The sequence below is a fragment of the Gadus macrocephalus genome, chromosome 3 (genome assembly GCF_031168955.1).
Source record: "Gadus macrocephalus chromosome 3, ASM3116895v1".
Lineage (NCBI taxonomy): Eukaryota > Metazoa > Chordata > Actinopteri > Gadiformes > Gadidae > Gadus > Gadus macrocephalus.
This window is the reverse complement of record NC_082384.1, coordinates 25,836,245-25,853,858: the sequence shown is the minus strand read 5'-3', so window position 1 is coordinate 25,853,858 and position 17,614 is coordinate 25,836,245. Positions and strand designations below refer to the sequence as shown.

Sequence of the window (17,614 nt, the reverse complement as noted above, 5' to 3'; positions counted from 1 at the left end):
TCTAAAAACAAAACATCCCTCGGAATCATCTTGGCTGTTAAGATAAGCCGTCCGTGTTGCCAGATTGGGCAAACTAGAAATCCTCGCGCTCACACATGTGCTCGCTGTTAACCGGTGAATGGATACGAGCGGCTTGGCGCTTTGCGCAGAAATAGTTTCACAAACACCCGCGAAAGGAGATATATAATAATAAAAGGGTGTAATACTGCGATATGCATCGATGTTTGGCCGTTGCATCGATGCAGTTGGAACGTTGGCCAATCAATCGATGTATCGATCTACATCGATGTATCGTTACACCCCTACAGTACACTTACTTATAGGCGCAGTGCTCTCATTTCTACAGTACACTGTCAAAACAAGCTTCGCGCACCTACCGGAAATGAGTTTGCAGTTTGACGTTTCTTCTGTGGTCTTTTTTTTCTGCTTGATCATTTGCGTCACTCACCTGTATGAGCGATCTAGCAGTATTCACGTTATCGTTCTTGATACTGTGGGAGAAATTAACCATTACTTTTATATTAACTATGAGTGGGAGAAATTAACCATTACTTTCATATTAACTATGAGTATTCTCCGGCGTATATACATCAGGCATAAACATTAATGGTGGAATGTAGAGAAACCACACCTGGACCCAGAGTAATGGCCTGATAAGGCGCCAAGGACTTTGGGGCCTAAGCTACTGACATCCTCCCATTTTTAGATTAACTACAGGAGATGAGCACATACGTAAAGGAATGTAAGGCTAACTTTCCGTGCTATGTATGACCATTTTGAACACATACCAGGACGGTCAAATTACATGCAAAACAGCTCAGTTGGGATGGATAAGAGAGCGGGATCGAAGCGCCCGTCAGTGTGTCTTTTGCAAAACCATATACTCGGCTCTGTTGTGCCTAATTTGTGGGTAACAATAAAGTCTCTGTCATTACTTTTTCCGGACTCCCCGATTCCTTTTGCGTATAGCTAGTTGAGGGGAATTAGATAAGTCGTTAATAGAAATTGCTACGACAATACCAACTGATTACAGAATTAACATAAAAACACTGGTCGGATACAGCCCGACCAGTGCTATACTGAAAAACCAACCAAAAATGTGTACTTTTATTTAGATCTGCAGAGCACGTCGGTCTCAAATGTTACAACGTCCTCCATTAGAAATTCCCGCCCCCTCCGCTACGTAGACAAGATGGCGGCCGTTGGGGGTGGAAAGTGTCCATCGTCCACACTCAAGTTTTAGATAATTATAATTTTGAGTGCGCCACGAGGTACTTCCAGTGCACTGCTTTTTGGCCCACTCTCCGTTTTTGCGCCAACTTCACTCAAGTGCGCGATTTCAGACACAGCAATAGACACTTCGCAAAACATGTGCTCATTAGATAGACAATGGAGATAAACGTGAAAAATACAAACACTATATACAGACGCTAAATACTTACAATAACTTTATTGGGAAAAAAGTAAAGAATTCTGATCCAAAAATCGGCAAAACACCGAATATGTTATATCCCATCGCTAAAATAAAGTAACAGCACGCCTTATAAATCAAGTTGACCTTGTCTTTAAATTTCGCCATCTTGGAGGGGTGACGGGTTTCAGAAGAGCGTCGTGGAAAAACTAACATTTATGTAAACTGTTAATGAATTTAAGGTAGCAAACTTGACGAAACAATGGGTACTTTGCAAAACATACACTAATAAGCAAGATAGACACTTCGCACAACATGTGCGCATTAGCTAGACGATGGATTTAAAGGCGACAAATACAAACACTATATAAAGACGCCAAATACTCAATTACTTTATTGGGCATAAAGTAAAGAATCTGATCCAAAAATCGCCAAAACACCAGAAATAATGTTATATCCCATTGCTGAAATAAAGTAAAAGCACGCCTTATAAATCAAGTTGAACTTGTCTTTAAATTTCGCCATCATGGAGGGATGACGGGTTTCATAAGAGCGTCGTGGAAAAATGGACATGTGATAACAAGTGTTAATGAATTAACGGTAGCAAACTTGACGAAACAATGTGTACCTTGCAAAACATATGTTAATAAGCAAGATAGACACTTCGCAAAGCATGTGCGCATTAGCAAGACGATGGATATAAACGTGAAAAATACAAATGTCCGAATGTAAAGAGGCCAAGTACTCACAGGTGCACGTCTTGTCCTTGTCCTTGTCCTTCTTCTTCATCTGACTTCGGTCAAACAACTTTGACTGTGACGCAACTGTGACGTGAAACGTCGAAAAAAAGCCGAAGAAACCCGACCTGCCAAACCACAGGGTTCCGTTTTCACACCAACTGGCTCCGGGTCTGTGACATAGACCCATTAAAGAAAGGACACTGGATTAAAAAAATGGCGCATATTCATTCCTATGAAAACTGCTCAATGGCGCAGGGCAATATCCATGGACATATTTAAGAAGGCAACGTCAAGAGATATTAGCTTCCGAATCATGGGAGCCAGCCACGCCCTGACGTGGCGGATGCAGATATATTCTCGTTGTGTAGCATTGTAGCATCATAGGCGAGAGGTCTGTCTACACATCCCTTGGCGACTTTAATTGATAAAAAAAGTCAACACAGTGCCTAAAAACCATCAACGTCATTCATGTTAACTAAAAGGAAAAACCTCGGACAAGAGCTCCGGGTCTGTGACTTCTGCCATGTTAAATTGCCTTGGAGAAGGTTTGGACCAGGCGTATTCACAGTTTGCCACTCGAACCGTCACCATGTCAAGCCCAATTCATCTTTGCAACTTGATATTTATTCTAATTAATATTTGGGGAGCTGTATGTTTTGTTGTAAGCATATTATTTTTTCGTTTTTCTTTTCGTATAGTTTGGCAACATTTCACTGTGCATTTCTTCGGAAGGCGACAATGAAACACATTCAACTGACTCAATAATCTTCAAATCAATAATCCAGAACCAGTACTTTAGTTGACCTGGCTTTATTCATCCATTCCGCATAACTAATAACAATGACTGACATGCGGGTCTTCTGCTCCGGCCGTTTCTTTATCGGTCCATGGGCCATATACTGTACCCTGCTCTAACTCACCATATATAGAACAGTGGCGCTCTCTAGGGGCTACAGGCAGTTACTATACTCGTTTAGTTTAATGATGAATACACCAAACTTAACTAAATTAAATAAAATATACTTGCATTATTCTTAAAATTTCGGGTACTTTTGAGGAAGAGTGTCTCTCACCCACAAGCCTTGAACGTTTGATGTCTCTGCCCGTAGACAATTAATAATACACTTCTGTCCATAGGACAACTTGTTTATTATTCACACACTAGAAGCACGTGATACTTCCATTGTTAATATTTCCTGCCTCAAAGTAAAGCTAAGACAAGATAATTACAATTAATTATTAGAAGTTTATAACTGATTAGCATCTACTTTAAACTCAATCCCTTGACGTGTTGGTGTTCAGACAAGGCTCGAACACTGCACTTTGTGGGTTGTTAAGAGTATAACCAACTATTTTACAGTCAGATGTACTGATTTTTATTTGGAATTGGACATGGCAGCACCCCCTAGCGGGTTAATGACATCAGCGCTCCCTAGCGGAGTGGAGGGCGCAGTACAGCAGTGCCCCTGGTGGATAGGAGTGTTCATGACAGCAGTGCCCCTGGTGGATAGGAGGGTTGATGACGGCAGTGCGGAGTGGAGACAGGAGGGTTCATGGCTTCAAATTCAGGATTGAGGCGTTCTTGGAAAACATGACCAAATTACTTTATTGGGCAAAAAGTAAAGAATTGTGATCCAAAAATCGGCAAAACACCAAATATATTGTTACATGCCATTGATGAAATAAAGTAACAGCACAACTTAAAAGTTAACAGATTGGACAAATGTAAAACAATTTAAAGGGAACAATTTGTTTTGCGACAAGTAGTCCAGAAGTGTCAACTTCTGGTCAATATGCAACTGCAACAAACAAAACATTGTTTCTTTACGACCCGCTTCGACCAAACAAGACATTTACAACGTAAATAAAGCACTTCCTATAGTAATACAAAAAGTTAATATTGAGAAGTAGAAGATGTGGTTTTCCCATCATATAAAAGTCCTTCCTGGAAGGAAAATGTAGAGGACACACACAGAAGGCACCTTTTCCCCCACCATTATTTTTCCATCTTTAGTCCAAAGATTCACACGCTTGAGCTTCACATCGTCTTTCTCTCTCCCGTCGACCTCCTTCCCCCCCAAAAGGAAGACGACCCCTCCTCCAATGAAACCACCTCTAAGTGACAGCCATGAATGTGAAGACTCCATCTTGACCCCCCTGTTAAGGAGGTCAAAGGTCACATCCCCGGCTCACACTAGACGTGCGTGGACCCGTGTGGGGGGGCGTTGGCCAGGAACATGGCGTCGCTGTGGTTGGTGGAGAAGCTGGTGTGGTAGCTGGGGCTGCCCCAGCTGCTCCTGCTGCCCGCGCTGCCGTCCCGGCCCCCCCGGGCCAGGGGCTGGGGGCCCCCCGGGGGGGCCGGGGGCCGCGCGGGGGTCAGCCTCTGGGCCTGACACAGCTTCTGGATCAGGAACCGCTTGTCCCGCCCCTCCTGGTCGCCCCGGGACAGACGAAGGGTTAGCGCTCCGCTAAGGACATCTATTTAGTGATTGAAGTTAAACAGACTCTGTACCGCGCTTTAAATAACCCAAAGCGCTTCACAATACCGGCTAACATCCACCCCGTTCATGCACACATCCCCACCCCGGCGGCGGAGTCAGCCCCGCGGGGCGGCGGAGTCAGCCCCGCGGGGCGACAGCCAGCTGGTCAGGAGCAGTCAGGGTGAGGCGTCTCGCTCAGGGACACCTCGGGGATCGAACTAGCAACCTTCTGGTTACCAGCCGACCCGCTCTACCTCCTGAGCCACATGGCGCCACTATTCAATTAAATAGGTCAAACTGTGAAACATGTACACAGAGATGATAGTTACTGGCTACGTACCATGACCAGCTGCTCTCGGAGCTGGTTGATGACCCTCTTGTGAGCTCCGGCCAAGGCGATGACGTAGAACATGCCCACACTGAAAAGATGAATAGATGACAATATTAAGCAGTACACGGAAAACATCATTGGCTAAATGGACTGCATTTACACGGCACTTTTCTAACCAGTGGCCACTCAAAGCGCTTTACAATGCTGCCCAACATTCACCCATTCATACACACATTCACACACCGACGGCGGAGTCAGCCCCGCAGGGCGACAGCCAGCTGGTCAGCAGCAGTCAGGGGGAGGCGTCTCGCTCAGGGACACCTCCACACTCCGGGGATCGAACTAGCGTCCTTCCGGTTACCAGCCGACTCGCTCTACCTCCTGAGCCACATGCCGACCCAATAGTAACCAAAGACTTTATTGACGGCTCTAATCATTGGCTCAGGGCTCGTGGGGGGAGGAGCTGTGAAGGGGAACAGCCGCACCCACCACGTGATGACGAAGAGGGAGACGGCGACGGCCTCCGAGGCGAGGGCGAAGAGGAGGTCGCGCAGGGCCTTGTTGGGCAGCAGGGAGACGGTGCGAGGCAGAACCTCCCAGGACACGGTGTAGTTCACGAAGGGCCCGCAGGCCTGGGAGCAGTTGATCCTGGAGGGGAGGCAGACCATCCCAGCACAGGGTGAGGAAGAGTGAGAGGCCGTGGAATAGAGGGAGCGAGGACAAGGCGGGCAACGGAAAATGCACAGCATTCAATTCTGAGCTCTGTCCGGGAGGAACATGATGTTGCTGAATGAGAAATTGATTTGATTTGAGAATCCTTTACATCATGGACATTTAGTAGAATCCAATTATTTCAGCCTCATACTATCAGAGATAATATACCCTGCATGGGCCCGCACATTTCCTTATACTGTATGTCTCCCATTCTTGATATATTTTGTGTTTGCATTTTCTAGATTCCTCCTGCAAATAAAATCTTCAAGGTGCTTTGCCACAAAAGCTCAAAGTTAAGAGTACGACATCACTCACTGGCCGACGCCCACCATGACGGGCAGAGAGGCCAGAGCCAGGCCAATCAGGAGGACCACCAGGAAGAAGAAGTTGGAGCTGGATGCCCGGAACGGACGGGTGGCCGGGCGGCAGTTGTTCACCAGGGACACCTAGTGGGTCGGAGGGAGCATTACCCTCCTGAAGGGGGGGTCTGGTCCTAGAGACATCCTACCCTACTCATTATATTAGCATTAGCCTCATGAAGGGGGGTCTGGTCCTAGAGACATCCTACCCTACTCATTATATTAGCATTAGCCTCATGAAGGGGGGGTCTGGTCCTAGAGACATCCTACCCTACTCATTATATTAGCATTAGCCTCATGAAGCGGGGGTCTGGTCCTAGAGACATCCTACCCTACTCATTATATTAGCATTAGCCTCATGAAGGGGGGGTCTGGTCTTAGAGACATCCTACCCTACTCATTATATTAGCATTAGCCTCATGAAGGGGGGGTCTGGTCCTAGAGACATCCTACCCTACTCATTATATTAGCATTAGCCTCATGAAGCGGGGGTCTGGTCCTAGAGACATCCTACCCTACTCATTATATTAGCATTAGCCTCATGAAGGGGGGGGTCTGGTCTTAGAGACATCCTACCCTACTCATTATATTAGCATTAGCCTCATGAAGGGGGGGTCTGGTCCTAGAGACATCCTACCCTACTCATTATATTAGCATTAGCCTCATGAAGGGGGGGTCTGGTCCTAGAGACATCCTACCCTACTCATTATATTAGCATTAGCCTCATGAAGGGGGGGGGTCTGGTCCTAGAGACATCCTACCCTACTCATTATATTAGCATTAGCCTCATGAAGGGGGGTCTGATCCTAGAGACATCCTACCCTGCTCATTATATTAGCATTAGCCTCATGAAGGGGGGGTCTGGTCCTAGAGACATCCTACCCTGCTCATTATATTAGCATTAGCCTCATGAAGGGGGGGTCTGGTCCTAGAGACATCCTACCCTGCTCATTATATTAGCATTAGCCTCATGAAGGGGGGGGGGTCTGGTCTTAGAGACATCCTACCCTACTCATTATATTAGCATTAGCCTCATGAAGGGGGGGTCTGGTCCTAGAGACATCCTACCCTGCTCATTATATTAGCATTAGCCTCATGAAGGGGGGGGTCTGGTCTTAGAGACATCCTACCCTACTCATTATATTAGCATTAGCCTCATGAAGGGGGGGGGGTCTGGTCTTAGAGACATCCTACCCTACTCATTATATTAGCATTAGCCTCATGAAGGGGGGGTCTGGTCCTAGAGACATCCTACCCTACTCATTATATTAGCATTAGCCTCATGAAGGGGGGGTCTGGTCTTAGAGACATCCTACCCTACTCATTATATTAGCATTAGCCTCATGAAGGGGGGGGGTCTGGTCCTAGAGACATCCTACCCTACTCATTATATTAGCATTAGCCTCATGAAGGGGGGGGTCTGGTCTTAGAGACATCCTACCCTACTCATTATATTAGCATTAGCCTCATGAAGGGGGGGGGTCTGGTCCTAGAGACATCCTACCCTACTCATTATATTAGCATTAGCCTCATGAAGGGGGGGTCTGGTCCTAGAGACATCCTACCCTACTCATTATATTAGCATTAGCCTCATGAAGGGGGGGTCTGGTCCTAGAGACATCCTACCCTACTCATTATATTAGCATTAGCCTCATGAAGGGGGGGTCTGGTCCTAGAGACATCCTACCCTACTCATTATATTAGCATTAGCCTCATGAAGGGGGGGTCTGGTCCTAGAGACATCCTACCCTACTCATTATATTAGCATTAGCCTCATGAAGGGGGGGTCTGGTCTTAGAGACATCCTACCCTACTCATTATATTAGCATTAGCCTCATGAAGGGGGGGTCTGGTCCTAGAGACATCCTATCCTACTCATTATATTAGCATTAGCCTCATGAAGGGGGGGTCTGGTCCTAGAGACATCCTACCCTACTCATTATATTAGCATTAGCCTCATGAAGGGGGGGTCTGGTCCTAGAGACATCCTACCCTGCTCATTATATTAGCATTAGCCTCATGAAGGGGGGGGGGGGTCTGGTCCTAGAGACATCCTACCCTACTCATTATATTAGCATTAGCCTCATGAGGGGGGGGTCTGGTCCTAGAGACATCCTACCCTGCTCATTATATTAGCATTAGCCTCATGAAGGGGGGGGGGGTCTGGTCTTAGAGACATCCTACCCTACTCATTATATTAGCATTAGCCTCATGAAGGGGGGGGGGGTCTGGTCATTATTATCAATAATGTAAAACATGAAAGACTTTTTGATGATCGCAAGTTAACTGCAGTGCCTTAGTAACTACTAGCTCTGTCATGGGTTGCATCTATTTAACAGCTATTCAATTATTTCATATTGATCCATAAAGGACAGGTAAATCCATTAAAGGGGTGATATTATGCCATCAGGTGTGTGCGTGATTAGCCGTTAGAAGCCGTTTGGACATATCTGCCATCACTAGCGGGCGTGTCCACCTAGATGTACGCTGGATAGATCAGTCTGCCAGCGTACCCAGGGGACTGTTGCAAAGGTTGCAGATCTATCCAGCGTACATCTAGGTGGACACGCCCACTATTGACGTCACTGAAACACCGGAAAGGGCAGATTTTCGAAAGGTTTTTTAACGGCTGATCCCACTCACACCTGGTGGCGTGACACCCCCCCTCCAACAGCAGAGTCCCGTCAGACTCCAGCAGAGCCGTCCTACCTTCTTGATGTAGAAGATGAAGAAGTACTTGATGGTGCAGATGGCGGGCAGCAGGGGGCAGTAGAAGGTGCCGATCCAGCAGATGGTCTGGCCGTAGACGATCTCCAGGACGTTCTGGGGGATGGCAAACTCCTGCTGGCCCCACCACTTCATCAGGCCGCAGCCGCAGTAGTTCACCATCAGCCTGGGGGAGAGGGGGGCGAGGTCACAGAGGCACCAGGGTTATGGGGCTTTGGTTCTTAATGCAATGTTAGCCTTTTTACTCTTTGTACTATTATTTTTTTCTTATTTTTTCGCATTGTTAAACAAAAATCGCATTGCCAGCTATGACTGCTTGCCTGTTATGTTGTGCATTTGACTAATAAAATAATTTGAACTTGTTTGCGTAGACTAACTAAACTAAACATCGGAATGGATGGATCTAGAAAGACTAAAGGTTAAAAAAGGATTACCAAGTTCGAACCTTATGGTAAATGGACTGCGTTTCTACAGCGCTTTTCTAACGCTGTAGAAAAGCGGTCGCTTTACAATACTGCCTCACATTCACCCATTCACACACCGACGGCGGAGTCGGCCCCGCAGGGCGACAGCCAGCTGGTCAGGAGCAGTCAGGGGGAGGCGTCTCGCTCAGGGACACCTCGGCACTCAGCTAGGAGGAGCCGGGGATCGGACTAGCGACCTTCAGGTTACCAGCAACCCGCTCTACCTCCTGAGTCGCATGCCGCCCTATTCTGTTACATATACAAACATAATGCTCTGCTGCGCACCTGACGGAGTCCAAAGGAGGATTATACGCCTGGTTGAACTTTAACGTTGAACATTAGGAGGACTTACTTGCGGGGGAACTCCACAAAGATGGTGACGGCGGCAATGATGATGAAGTCGAACACGGTGAGTTTGTACATCTCCTGGCCCACTCGAGTCTCCCAGCACTGGGGGAGAGAGAGAGGAGACTCTCTGAATGGACCGACAACACGTTTGAGTCGAGACCCCAACTCTATATCAAAAAACGCTCTGATTTAGAGTTTTCAGTGGACAGTTGTGCAACATGCAACATGCAACATTTCATTTAAAAACGTATATTTATTAAGACCTACATGCATATTAAGAATAGAAAAAGGTGAAACTGTGTATTTGGAGGGTTCAAAACAAGCCACTGTGGACATGGATCAAGAGCGAATGCAAAACCAGCAGACCAGCTGCACCCCAGCCTCCCTCAACGTCACCACGACGCGCGTCTGCAGTCGACCACAGAGACCCCATGAGAACACGCTGAATATCAATGAGAAGCTTGTAGGAGGTAACATCATGTAAATGATGCATGAAATGATTACAGTGGCATTTATACACTTTAATATACTGTGAAGTACTGGTACTTAGCCACTTTATAATATATAGTTGATATTGTTTATTGTTTATCCCGTCTCTTTTGTTTGCCCTGTTTGTACAGTTGTTCTTTACTCTAGCGTCTACTGTTGTTTTTCATCAGTACTTTGTATTTTTATTGTATTGTATTTTATCCTGTGTTTTCCAGTGCTGCTGGGCTGTTGTCACAAAGGAATTTCCCCTCTGCGGTATTAATAAAGTTGATATCTCATCTTATCTTGCCCCGGGTGGCGGGGGGGGGCCTGGTTGGCCCTTCCCTTCCCCGTGGCCTGCGTGACGTCAGAGGAACCACTCACCGAGTAGAGCTGGTGGTTGTAGCCGCACAAACACGGCTCCTCCTTACACTGCGTGATCTGAGACCACAGGGAGAAGAGCAACACTCCGATGCTGGTGAGACGCATGAACACACACCTGGAGAGGGGGTGGAACACCAGACAGGAGACGTGTGAGAGCAGACGGAACACCAGACAGAGGACGTGTGAGCGGAGACGGAAGACCAGACAGGAGACGTGTGAGAGCAGACGGAAGACCAGACAGAGGACGCTCAGGAGGAGGCCAGTGGTAGGAGGTCATGTTGTTGTTCACTACGGGCTCAGAGGAGTTCCAGTGTGTAGTTTAATGGTAAATGGACTGCATTTATACAGCGCTTTTCTAACCAGCTGCCGCTCAAAGCGCTTTACAACATTGCCTCACATTCACCCACTCACAGACACATTCAGACAGACTTGAACTAGAAAGAACAAGAAACCTTCCCGTTACCAGCCGACCCACTTTACATCCATGCAACCATTTCCTGTGTAATGTGTGTCGGGAACTGCTAACACTTCCTGTTCATGATGTGTGTCAGTGTCTGTCTGATCATGTGAATGTGCAAGCTTGTTCGTGCAATCACTAAATTAGCAGTAGTCTACATTTTTTGTATGCACTTCCCCCTTCTGATGAATTCTTCTGTCTGTTGTAGCGTGTTGCTCGGACTGCGACTGGATGCCTGGCCTCTCCTTATGGGTAACCAAACCATCCAGCACCGCACCACTGATTTTACAATGTTTCGCCTGTGTGTGTGTGTGTCTGTGTCTGTGTCTGTGTCTGTGTCTGTGTCTGTGTGTGTGTGTGTGTGTGTGTGCCTAGGTACTGTGCGAGCGCGAGTCCTCGTACCTCATCAAGGTGAAGCGGATCTCAAAGGCAGGGGAGTAGTCCTCGAAGTTGATGATGACGGAGAAGAGCAGCGGGGTGATGAAGTTGGCCAGGGTGATGACGATAGAAGGCAGGTACTCGTAGATGAGGTCCCGCATGAAGTTCACCTGCAGGACAGAACAAGCCAATCAGAACAGCCGTCATTAGACCCTCCCCCTTCAACAATACTTTCGTAAATGCTTTGGATGTTGAATATTATATTCTTCAAGGTAATCAAGTAAATTATTCCTCATAAAATGTGTTTCTCTTCTTTCTTCTGACAAGTACTTATTGGAGGTCGCATTGGATAGAAGTGTGCGCTAAATACTGTAAATGTTAAAGTGTGTACGCGCAAATCTGTACCATCTTTTTGTTAAATTTTTTCATATTAGAATCTTTAAAATAATGCATTAGTATAAATACACGATATCAGAGGAAAGCCGATACACCTGCTTCTATAGCCAACTGTTCTATGACCTACATGTCTCTGGCGTTGCTTCTGGGTACCTTGTCCATCTGGGCCTTCTGGGAGAAGATGGTGGCCCGGTAGATGCTGTAGAAGCAGGCCGCCAGGACGGCGATGACGAACACGTTGAGGATCAGCCGGATGGTGTAGATACGACACCTCTCCTTGCGGCTGCGGTCGGCGATCTTCTGCTTGATTCTCTCCTCCTCCAGATCCGTCTGGAAGACAAAGAATTAAATAAATAGTACATGCATCAACGTTCAATTCTGAGCTCTAAAGGGAGGAAGATGATGCTAAATGAGAAATGGATTTGATCTGAGAATCCTTTTTAGCTGATTAATAAAACATCTATAATTTGTTCCATACCGTCAGAAACAATATACACCGTTTTATGAGAAATCACATTTCCTTACATTCTCAGTATATTATTTTTCCTATTCGTGTCCGTCTATATTTTGTGTTTCACTTTTCTAGTTTCCTACGGCAACTAAAAGCTTCAGATAGCTTATAGGGAGACAGACAAAGGAGGAACAATGTTTACAAGGCCCTGGAGCAGTAGTAAACTGACCTGGAGCCAGTAGTGAACTGACCTGGAGCCAGTAGTGAACTGACCTGGAGCCAGTAGTGAACTGACCTGGAGCCAGTACTAGACTGACCTTGAGCTGGTACAGCAGACTGACCTTGAGCTCGTAGAGCAGACTGACCTTGAGCTGGTACAGCAGACTGACCTTGAGCTCGTACAGCAGACTGCTCCTCTTGAGGCTCGCTGCGTCCTCGTTGGTGATGCAGCAGTCCCAGCCGGCGAAGATCTTGTTGCAGAAGCTCTGGAAGCGATCCTCGTCCTGGATGAGGTTCCTCTTGAAGCCGGTGGCAGACCTGGAGGAGAAGAGTGACCACGTCAGCGGCGGACACACCAATGAGGAGTACATTAAACACTTCTCTTGTTCCCCTACCGTTGAACGATCCACACAAGGCTGAGACAGAGGTATGCTACTGTCACCAGGAGGTAGGCCAGGGGCAGGTTGTAGGTGAACCCAGGGAAGCTAATGGCGTGCACCTTGTAGTAGCCGTAGAACAGATAGGTCTGCTCCAAGAAGCCCTGCAGGTCACAACAACACACGGTGGATTCATCCATAAAACGACTAACGTCTACATTTAGGGCGATTATCAGACGCTTTTATCCAAAGCGTCTTACAATAAGTACATTTGTCAGAAGAAAGAGAAACAACAATATATCGCTGTGGGTACAGTCAGGATGTTCATAGAACCAAGTGCCAAGGACTAACCATCACTAGGTTAACCCGTTCCCCGTAGACAACAGAGATAGCCAGGGTAAGATGCTGCACAATTCTACACACAAAGTACTCAACATACAGTTAGTGGGTGAGAGGGGTGTGGGGGGTGTAAGGGGGGAGGCTATTCAGAGTCCGGGTGAACTCCCCGTCCCCTCCAGCTACACCTACACGGTGGACGGAACACAATCAAAGCACAGGACTGGGAGTGTTTACCCCGCCGGAGAGAAGGTCTGTGATGTGCTCGTGGAAGATGACCAGGCCTCGTCGTGCGCTGGCGGGATACACACTGCATACACTGCCTGTCAGCCAATCACAAGACAACACCACAGCCAATCACTCATCTCCATGGAGTCCGTTGACAAATGAATAAGTTACCTCCTAGCAAGTCGGGCCTGTGGATGAGAAGCTAAGTTGCGGCATACGTAAGGTAATTGTAATTACAAGATCATTATTCTGCTAGGAAATTGTAAGAAAACATTTATGTTATGTTAAATGGTAAATGGACTGCATTTTACAATACTGCCTCACATTCACCCATTCATGCACACATTCACACATTCACACACCGACGGCAGTGTCGACCTCGCAGGGCGACAGCCAGCTCGTCGGGAGCAGTGAGGGGGAGGCGTCTCTCAGAGATACCACAACACTCGATGGGGGGATCGAACCAGCAACCTTCCGGTTACCAGCCAACCCGCTCTACCTCCTGAGCCACGCGCCGCCCGAGTTAATCGCTGAATTTATTTATCAACCTTTAACCCAAATGAGTTAGCAAACCATTTGCTATTTGGTTATTGTCTTAGAGCCGAGTCTCAGAGGTAGAGAGGGTGTGCCTCGGACCGTCGGCCTGGTTGAAGGTCACGTTCCCGCCGGCGTGAGGGGCGATGATGATGGGCAGCATGACGAAGCTGAACATCAGCAGGAAGATGACCAAGTTGAGCAGAACCAGGAAGCGCAGGAAGGAGAAGTAGGAGAGGATCCCCGTGCCGAACATTCCTGAGAGAGAGAGAGATTATTGAAGGCGAGTAAAGCTTACTACATTTACATTTGTATTGAGGGCATTTAGCAGACGCTTTTATCCAAAACCTTGTGGGATTATTATTGTGCTGATAGTTCAGAGACCCATAGCTGTTAACGACGGTTCTGTGTCCAATCGATAGCAGACACCCCAGCTCACAGCACCCTGTCTCACCCTGCTCCCAGTAGCCTGTCTCACCCTCTATGAGGTGGATGTCTCCCCTCCCAGTAGCCTGTCTCACCCTCTATGAGGTGGATGTCTCCCCTGCTCCCAGTAGCCTGTCTCACCCTCTATGAGGTGGATGTCTCCCTCTCCCAGGGGCCTGTCTCACCCTCTATGAGGTGGATGTCTCCCCTCCACAGCCCCCTGTCTCACCTTCTATGAGGTGGATGTCTCCCCTCCCAGGAGCCTGTCTCACCCTCTATGGAGGTGGATGTCTCCCCTCCTAGGGGCCTGTCTCACCCTCTATGAGGTGGATGTCTCCCCTCCCAGGAGCCTGTCTCACCCTCTATGGAGGTGGATGTCTCCCCTCCCAGGGGCCTGTCTCACCCTCTATGAGGTGGATGTCTCCCCACCCAGTAGCCTGTCTCACCCTCTATGAGGTGGATGTCTCCCCTCCCAGGGGCCTGTCTCACCCTCTATGAGGTGGATGTCTCCCCTCCCAGGGGCCTGTCTCACCCTCTATGAGGTGGATGTCTCCCCACCCAGTAGCCTGTCTCACCCTCTATGAGGTGGATGTCTCCCCTCCCAGTAGCCTGTCTCACCCTCTATGAGGTGGATGTCTCCCCTCCCAGGGGCCTGTCTCACCCTCTATGAGGTGGATGTCTCCCCTCCCAGGGGCCTGTCTCACCCTCTATGAGGTGGATGTCTCCCCACCCAGTAGCCTGTCTCACCCTCTATGAGGTGGATGTCTCCCCACCCAGTAGCCTGTCTCACCCTCTATGAGGTGGATGTCTCCCCACCCAGTAGCCTGTCTCACCCTCTATGAGGTGGATGTCTCCCCTCCACAGCACCAGGGCGCTCAGCCTCTCCTGCAGGTCGGCCCTCAGCCTCCTCAGCGACCGGTGCAGGCTCCGCCTCCGCTGCCTCCAGCTGCTCAGCTCACGGTCCTGTTCCAGACGCTGCTCTCTGCACGCACGCACGCACACACGCACCCATACGCACACGGGGAGAATTGAAAAGTGTTCACCTTGTAAGTCGACCATCTGTCGATTTACTGCTAAACTAAGTGTGTGTACTTTAGTACATGTGCAGTGAGACAAATAGTGTCTCTTATACCGTGCTTCCATTCTGTATTGAAACCAAGAATTTTTATTAAAAACACTTGGAATCCAGTCCCCCATTTCTAGAACCCCTCCTCATCACTGCTAGTTTAGCCGCATTTCGATTAGTTCAACGTATCATGGTGAATGGTAAACAGGCTGCATGGGGACGCCTCCACACTCAGCTAGGGGGAGCCGGGGATCGAACCAGCGACCTCCAGGTTACCAGCCGGTTACCGCTCCACCTCCTGAGCCACACGCCGCCCCAGATCAGATGTTGGCCTGGCAATAGTTCATTTAAGGATGCAGTGACGTAGTTATATCACGTCATCAGTACATCAACGTGGCGTCACGCGGGTCCTACCGGTCTCGGCGCTTCTCCGCCATGGTCCTGGGCAGCTCCCGGACCGGCCTCTGCAGGGGCGGGGTCTTCTCCTCGCGGAGGGCCACCGTGGCGCCGCCCCACCTCCCGCTGCCCGAGGACCCCGCGCGGGTCCTGGAGCTGCTCCTGCGCTTGGACCCCCCATTGGGGGGCTTGCGGCGGTACAGCAGAGACTGGTAGCTGGGCAGCTGGTCCAGCAGGGGGTTAGTGGGCCCAGTGCGGTCGCTGTAGAACACTGGACACGCGACGGAGAACACTTAGGCCTAGTCCCATTTCTACCCCTTACCCCTTCCCCTTACCCCTCCCCCTTGTTTTGAAGGGGTAAGGGGAAGGGGTAAGGGGAAGGGGTAAGGGGAAGGGGAAGGGGGAAGGGGGAAGGGGAAGGGGGAAGGGGTAGAAATGGGATTGGGCCTTACAACCTGTGCACAAATATTATATTTCATTTGTGTGAATGGTGAACAGACTGCGTTGACACAGCGCTCCTCTCACCAGGGGCCACTCAAAGCGCTTTACAATAAGGCCTGACATTCACACGTTCACACACCGACGGCGGAGTCGGCCCCGCAGGGCGACAGCCAGCTGGTCAGCAGCAGTCAGGGTGAGGCGTCTCGCTCAGGGACACCTCCACACTCAGCTAGGAGGAGCCGGGGATCGAACCAGCAACCTTCAGGTTAGAAGCCAAGCCGCTCTACCTCCTGAGCCACATGACGCCTTGTAGCCCTTAACACCCCCCCCCCCCCCCCCCCACCCTAGCAGCCCCCCAGAGGGCAAGAAGAAACTCCCTTAATTAGCAACGAAGGAACGCAGAGTGGGTGGACCCCTCCTTCAGAGTGGGGGGATCCCTCCTTCAGAGTGGGGGATCCCTCCTTCAGAGTGGGGGATCCCTCCTTCAGAGTGGGGGATCCCTCCTTCAGAGTGGGGGGATCCCTCCTTCAGAGTGGGGGGATCCCTCCTTCAGAGTGGGGGATCCCTCCTTCAGGGATGATCAGGAGTGCAATGGGTGCGATAATAGACATTAATGTCTGTGTCTTTTTGTTGTCTGTGTCTGAAGTGTAGCTATGGCAGAAGTGTACAAACAGACACAGACACAGACACATACACACACAAAACATTTTCAATTTCAAACATGGAAATGGATTGTTTCACAATTCCTTGCTTGCTGGTACAAAACACATCATGGATAAACACACCCTTAGGAAACGAGCATTACCACCACCTGAGAAGACATGGCTGATTAGTCAGAGGACGAAGACGCTCCCTATTGTGGACATGTTGCCCCACTCAGATGATCAGATGTGAGATCCAGGTAATGCATTGAAAAACCGTGACGGTTTGAATTCTTATGTCAGCATCACGGTGTCGTCCCGTCTGGTTAATCATTGCCATCGTCTGTATGTACATAAAACTGCCTTTCATTTCCTCCATGAAGAGTTAGTTACACATGAACTCACTTGAGCAGAACGAGCAGCAACAGGTTCTCCTGAAGATACATCCTGCACCTTGTTATACTCATTACTAGTACTTTAACCCATTTCATTTGTGGGGGGTTACTATTACTAGTACTTTAGTGCACTACATGGGTGGAATGATGGGTGGCACTCAGACATGCGTTCCGCTCCAGAGAGCAGAACGAGAAACGCTCCTAACGTTCAACAATCTTACGGAAGTGATACGGATAAGAAAAGGAACTGACACGGAGCAGTGTCGAGCTTATAGTTTACCCGAGTCGTTGTCCATCGTTGACCCTACTCATGGAGAACCAGTAGGGGGGCTTCGGTCTGTCGGTCCTCAAAACAACAACGATACGATACTCGTCCGCTCGTCCACTTCCTGCATCTCCTGATTGGATGTCCCGCTTACGGCCGCTGGAGGGGGTGCGTGTGTGTGT

At 48.8% G+C, this 17,614-nt stretch overlaps 1 protein-coding gene and 1 long non-coding RNA gene across 4 annotated transcripts; one reads left to right on the top strand and one right to left on the bottom strand.

Annotated features, from left to right (window-relative positions):
- Window positions 1-3,730: 3,730 nt before the first annotated feature.
- Window positions 3,731-17,592, bottom strand: LOC132453608 (transmembrane channel-like protein 7). Of its 3 annotated transcripts, XM_060046569.1 has the most exons (16): window positions 17,448-17,592; window positions 15,709-15,961; window positions 15,062-15,210; window positions 13,905-14,060; window positions 13,278-13,363; window positions 12,723-12,868; window positions 12,498-12,645; window positions 11,811-11,987; window positions 11,286-11,431; window positions 10,427-10,541; window positions 9,579-9,676; window positions 8,745-8,928; window positions 5,992-6,122; window positions 5,452-5,610; window positions 4,972-5,050; window positions 3,731-4,582 (listed from the first exon to the last, which is right to left on the bottom strand). In XM_060046569.1, the coding sequence occupies exons 1-16, from the start codon at window positions 17,461-17,463 to the stop codon at window positions 4,346-4,348; spliced, it is 2,280 nt and encodes a 759-aa protein (XP_059902552.1). In that variant the 5' UTR covers window positions 17,464-17,592; the 3' UTR covers window positions 3,731-4,345. The 3 variants fall into 3 exon arrangements, with proteins under 3 accessions (XP_059902552.1, XP_059902554.1, XP_059902553.1); XM_060046571.1 differs by lacking the exons at window positions 15,062-15,210; window positions 15,709-15,961; window positions 17,448-17,592 and adding an exon at window positions 14,414-14,443; XM_060046570.1 differs by lacking the exons at window positions 15,062-15,210; window positions 15,709-15,961; window positions 17,448-17,592 and adding an exon at window positions 14,281-14,303.
- LOC132453648 (uncharacterized) lies at window positions 10,526-12,019 on the top strand. The gene is made up of 2 exons (XR_009524748.1): window positions 10,526-10,691; window positions 11,259-12,019. It is a non-coding gene; the product is annotated as an uncharacterized LOC132453648 (long non-coding RNA).
- Window positions 17,593-17,614: the final 22 nt, after the last annotated feature.

Coding starts and splice junctions, on each gene's coding strand:
- LOC132453608 (XM_060046569.1), bottom strand. Junction 14,061..15,061: donor AGACATCCACCTCATAGAGG/GTGAGACAGGCT, acceptor TCTCTCTCTCAG/GAATGTTCGGCACGGGGATC. Junction 9,677..10,426: donor ACAACCACCAGCTCTACTCG/GTGAGTGGTTCC, acceptor TCTCTCCCCCAG/TGCTGGGAGACTCGAGTGGG.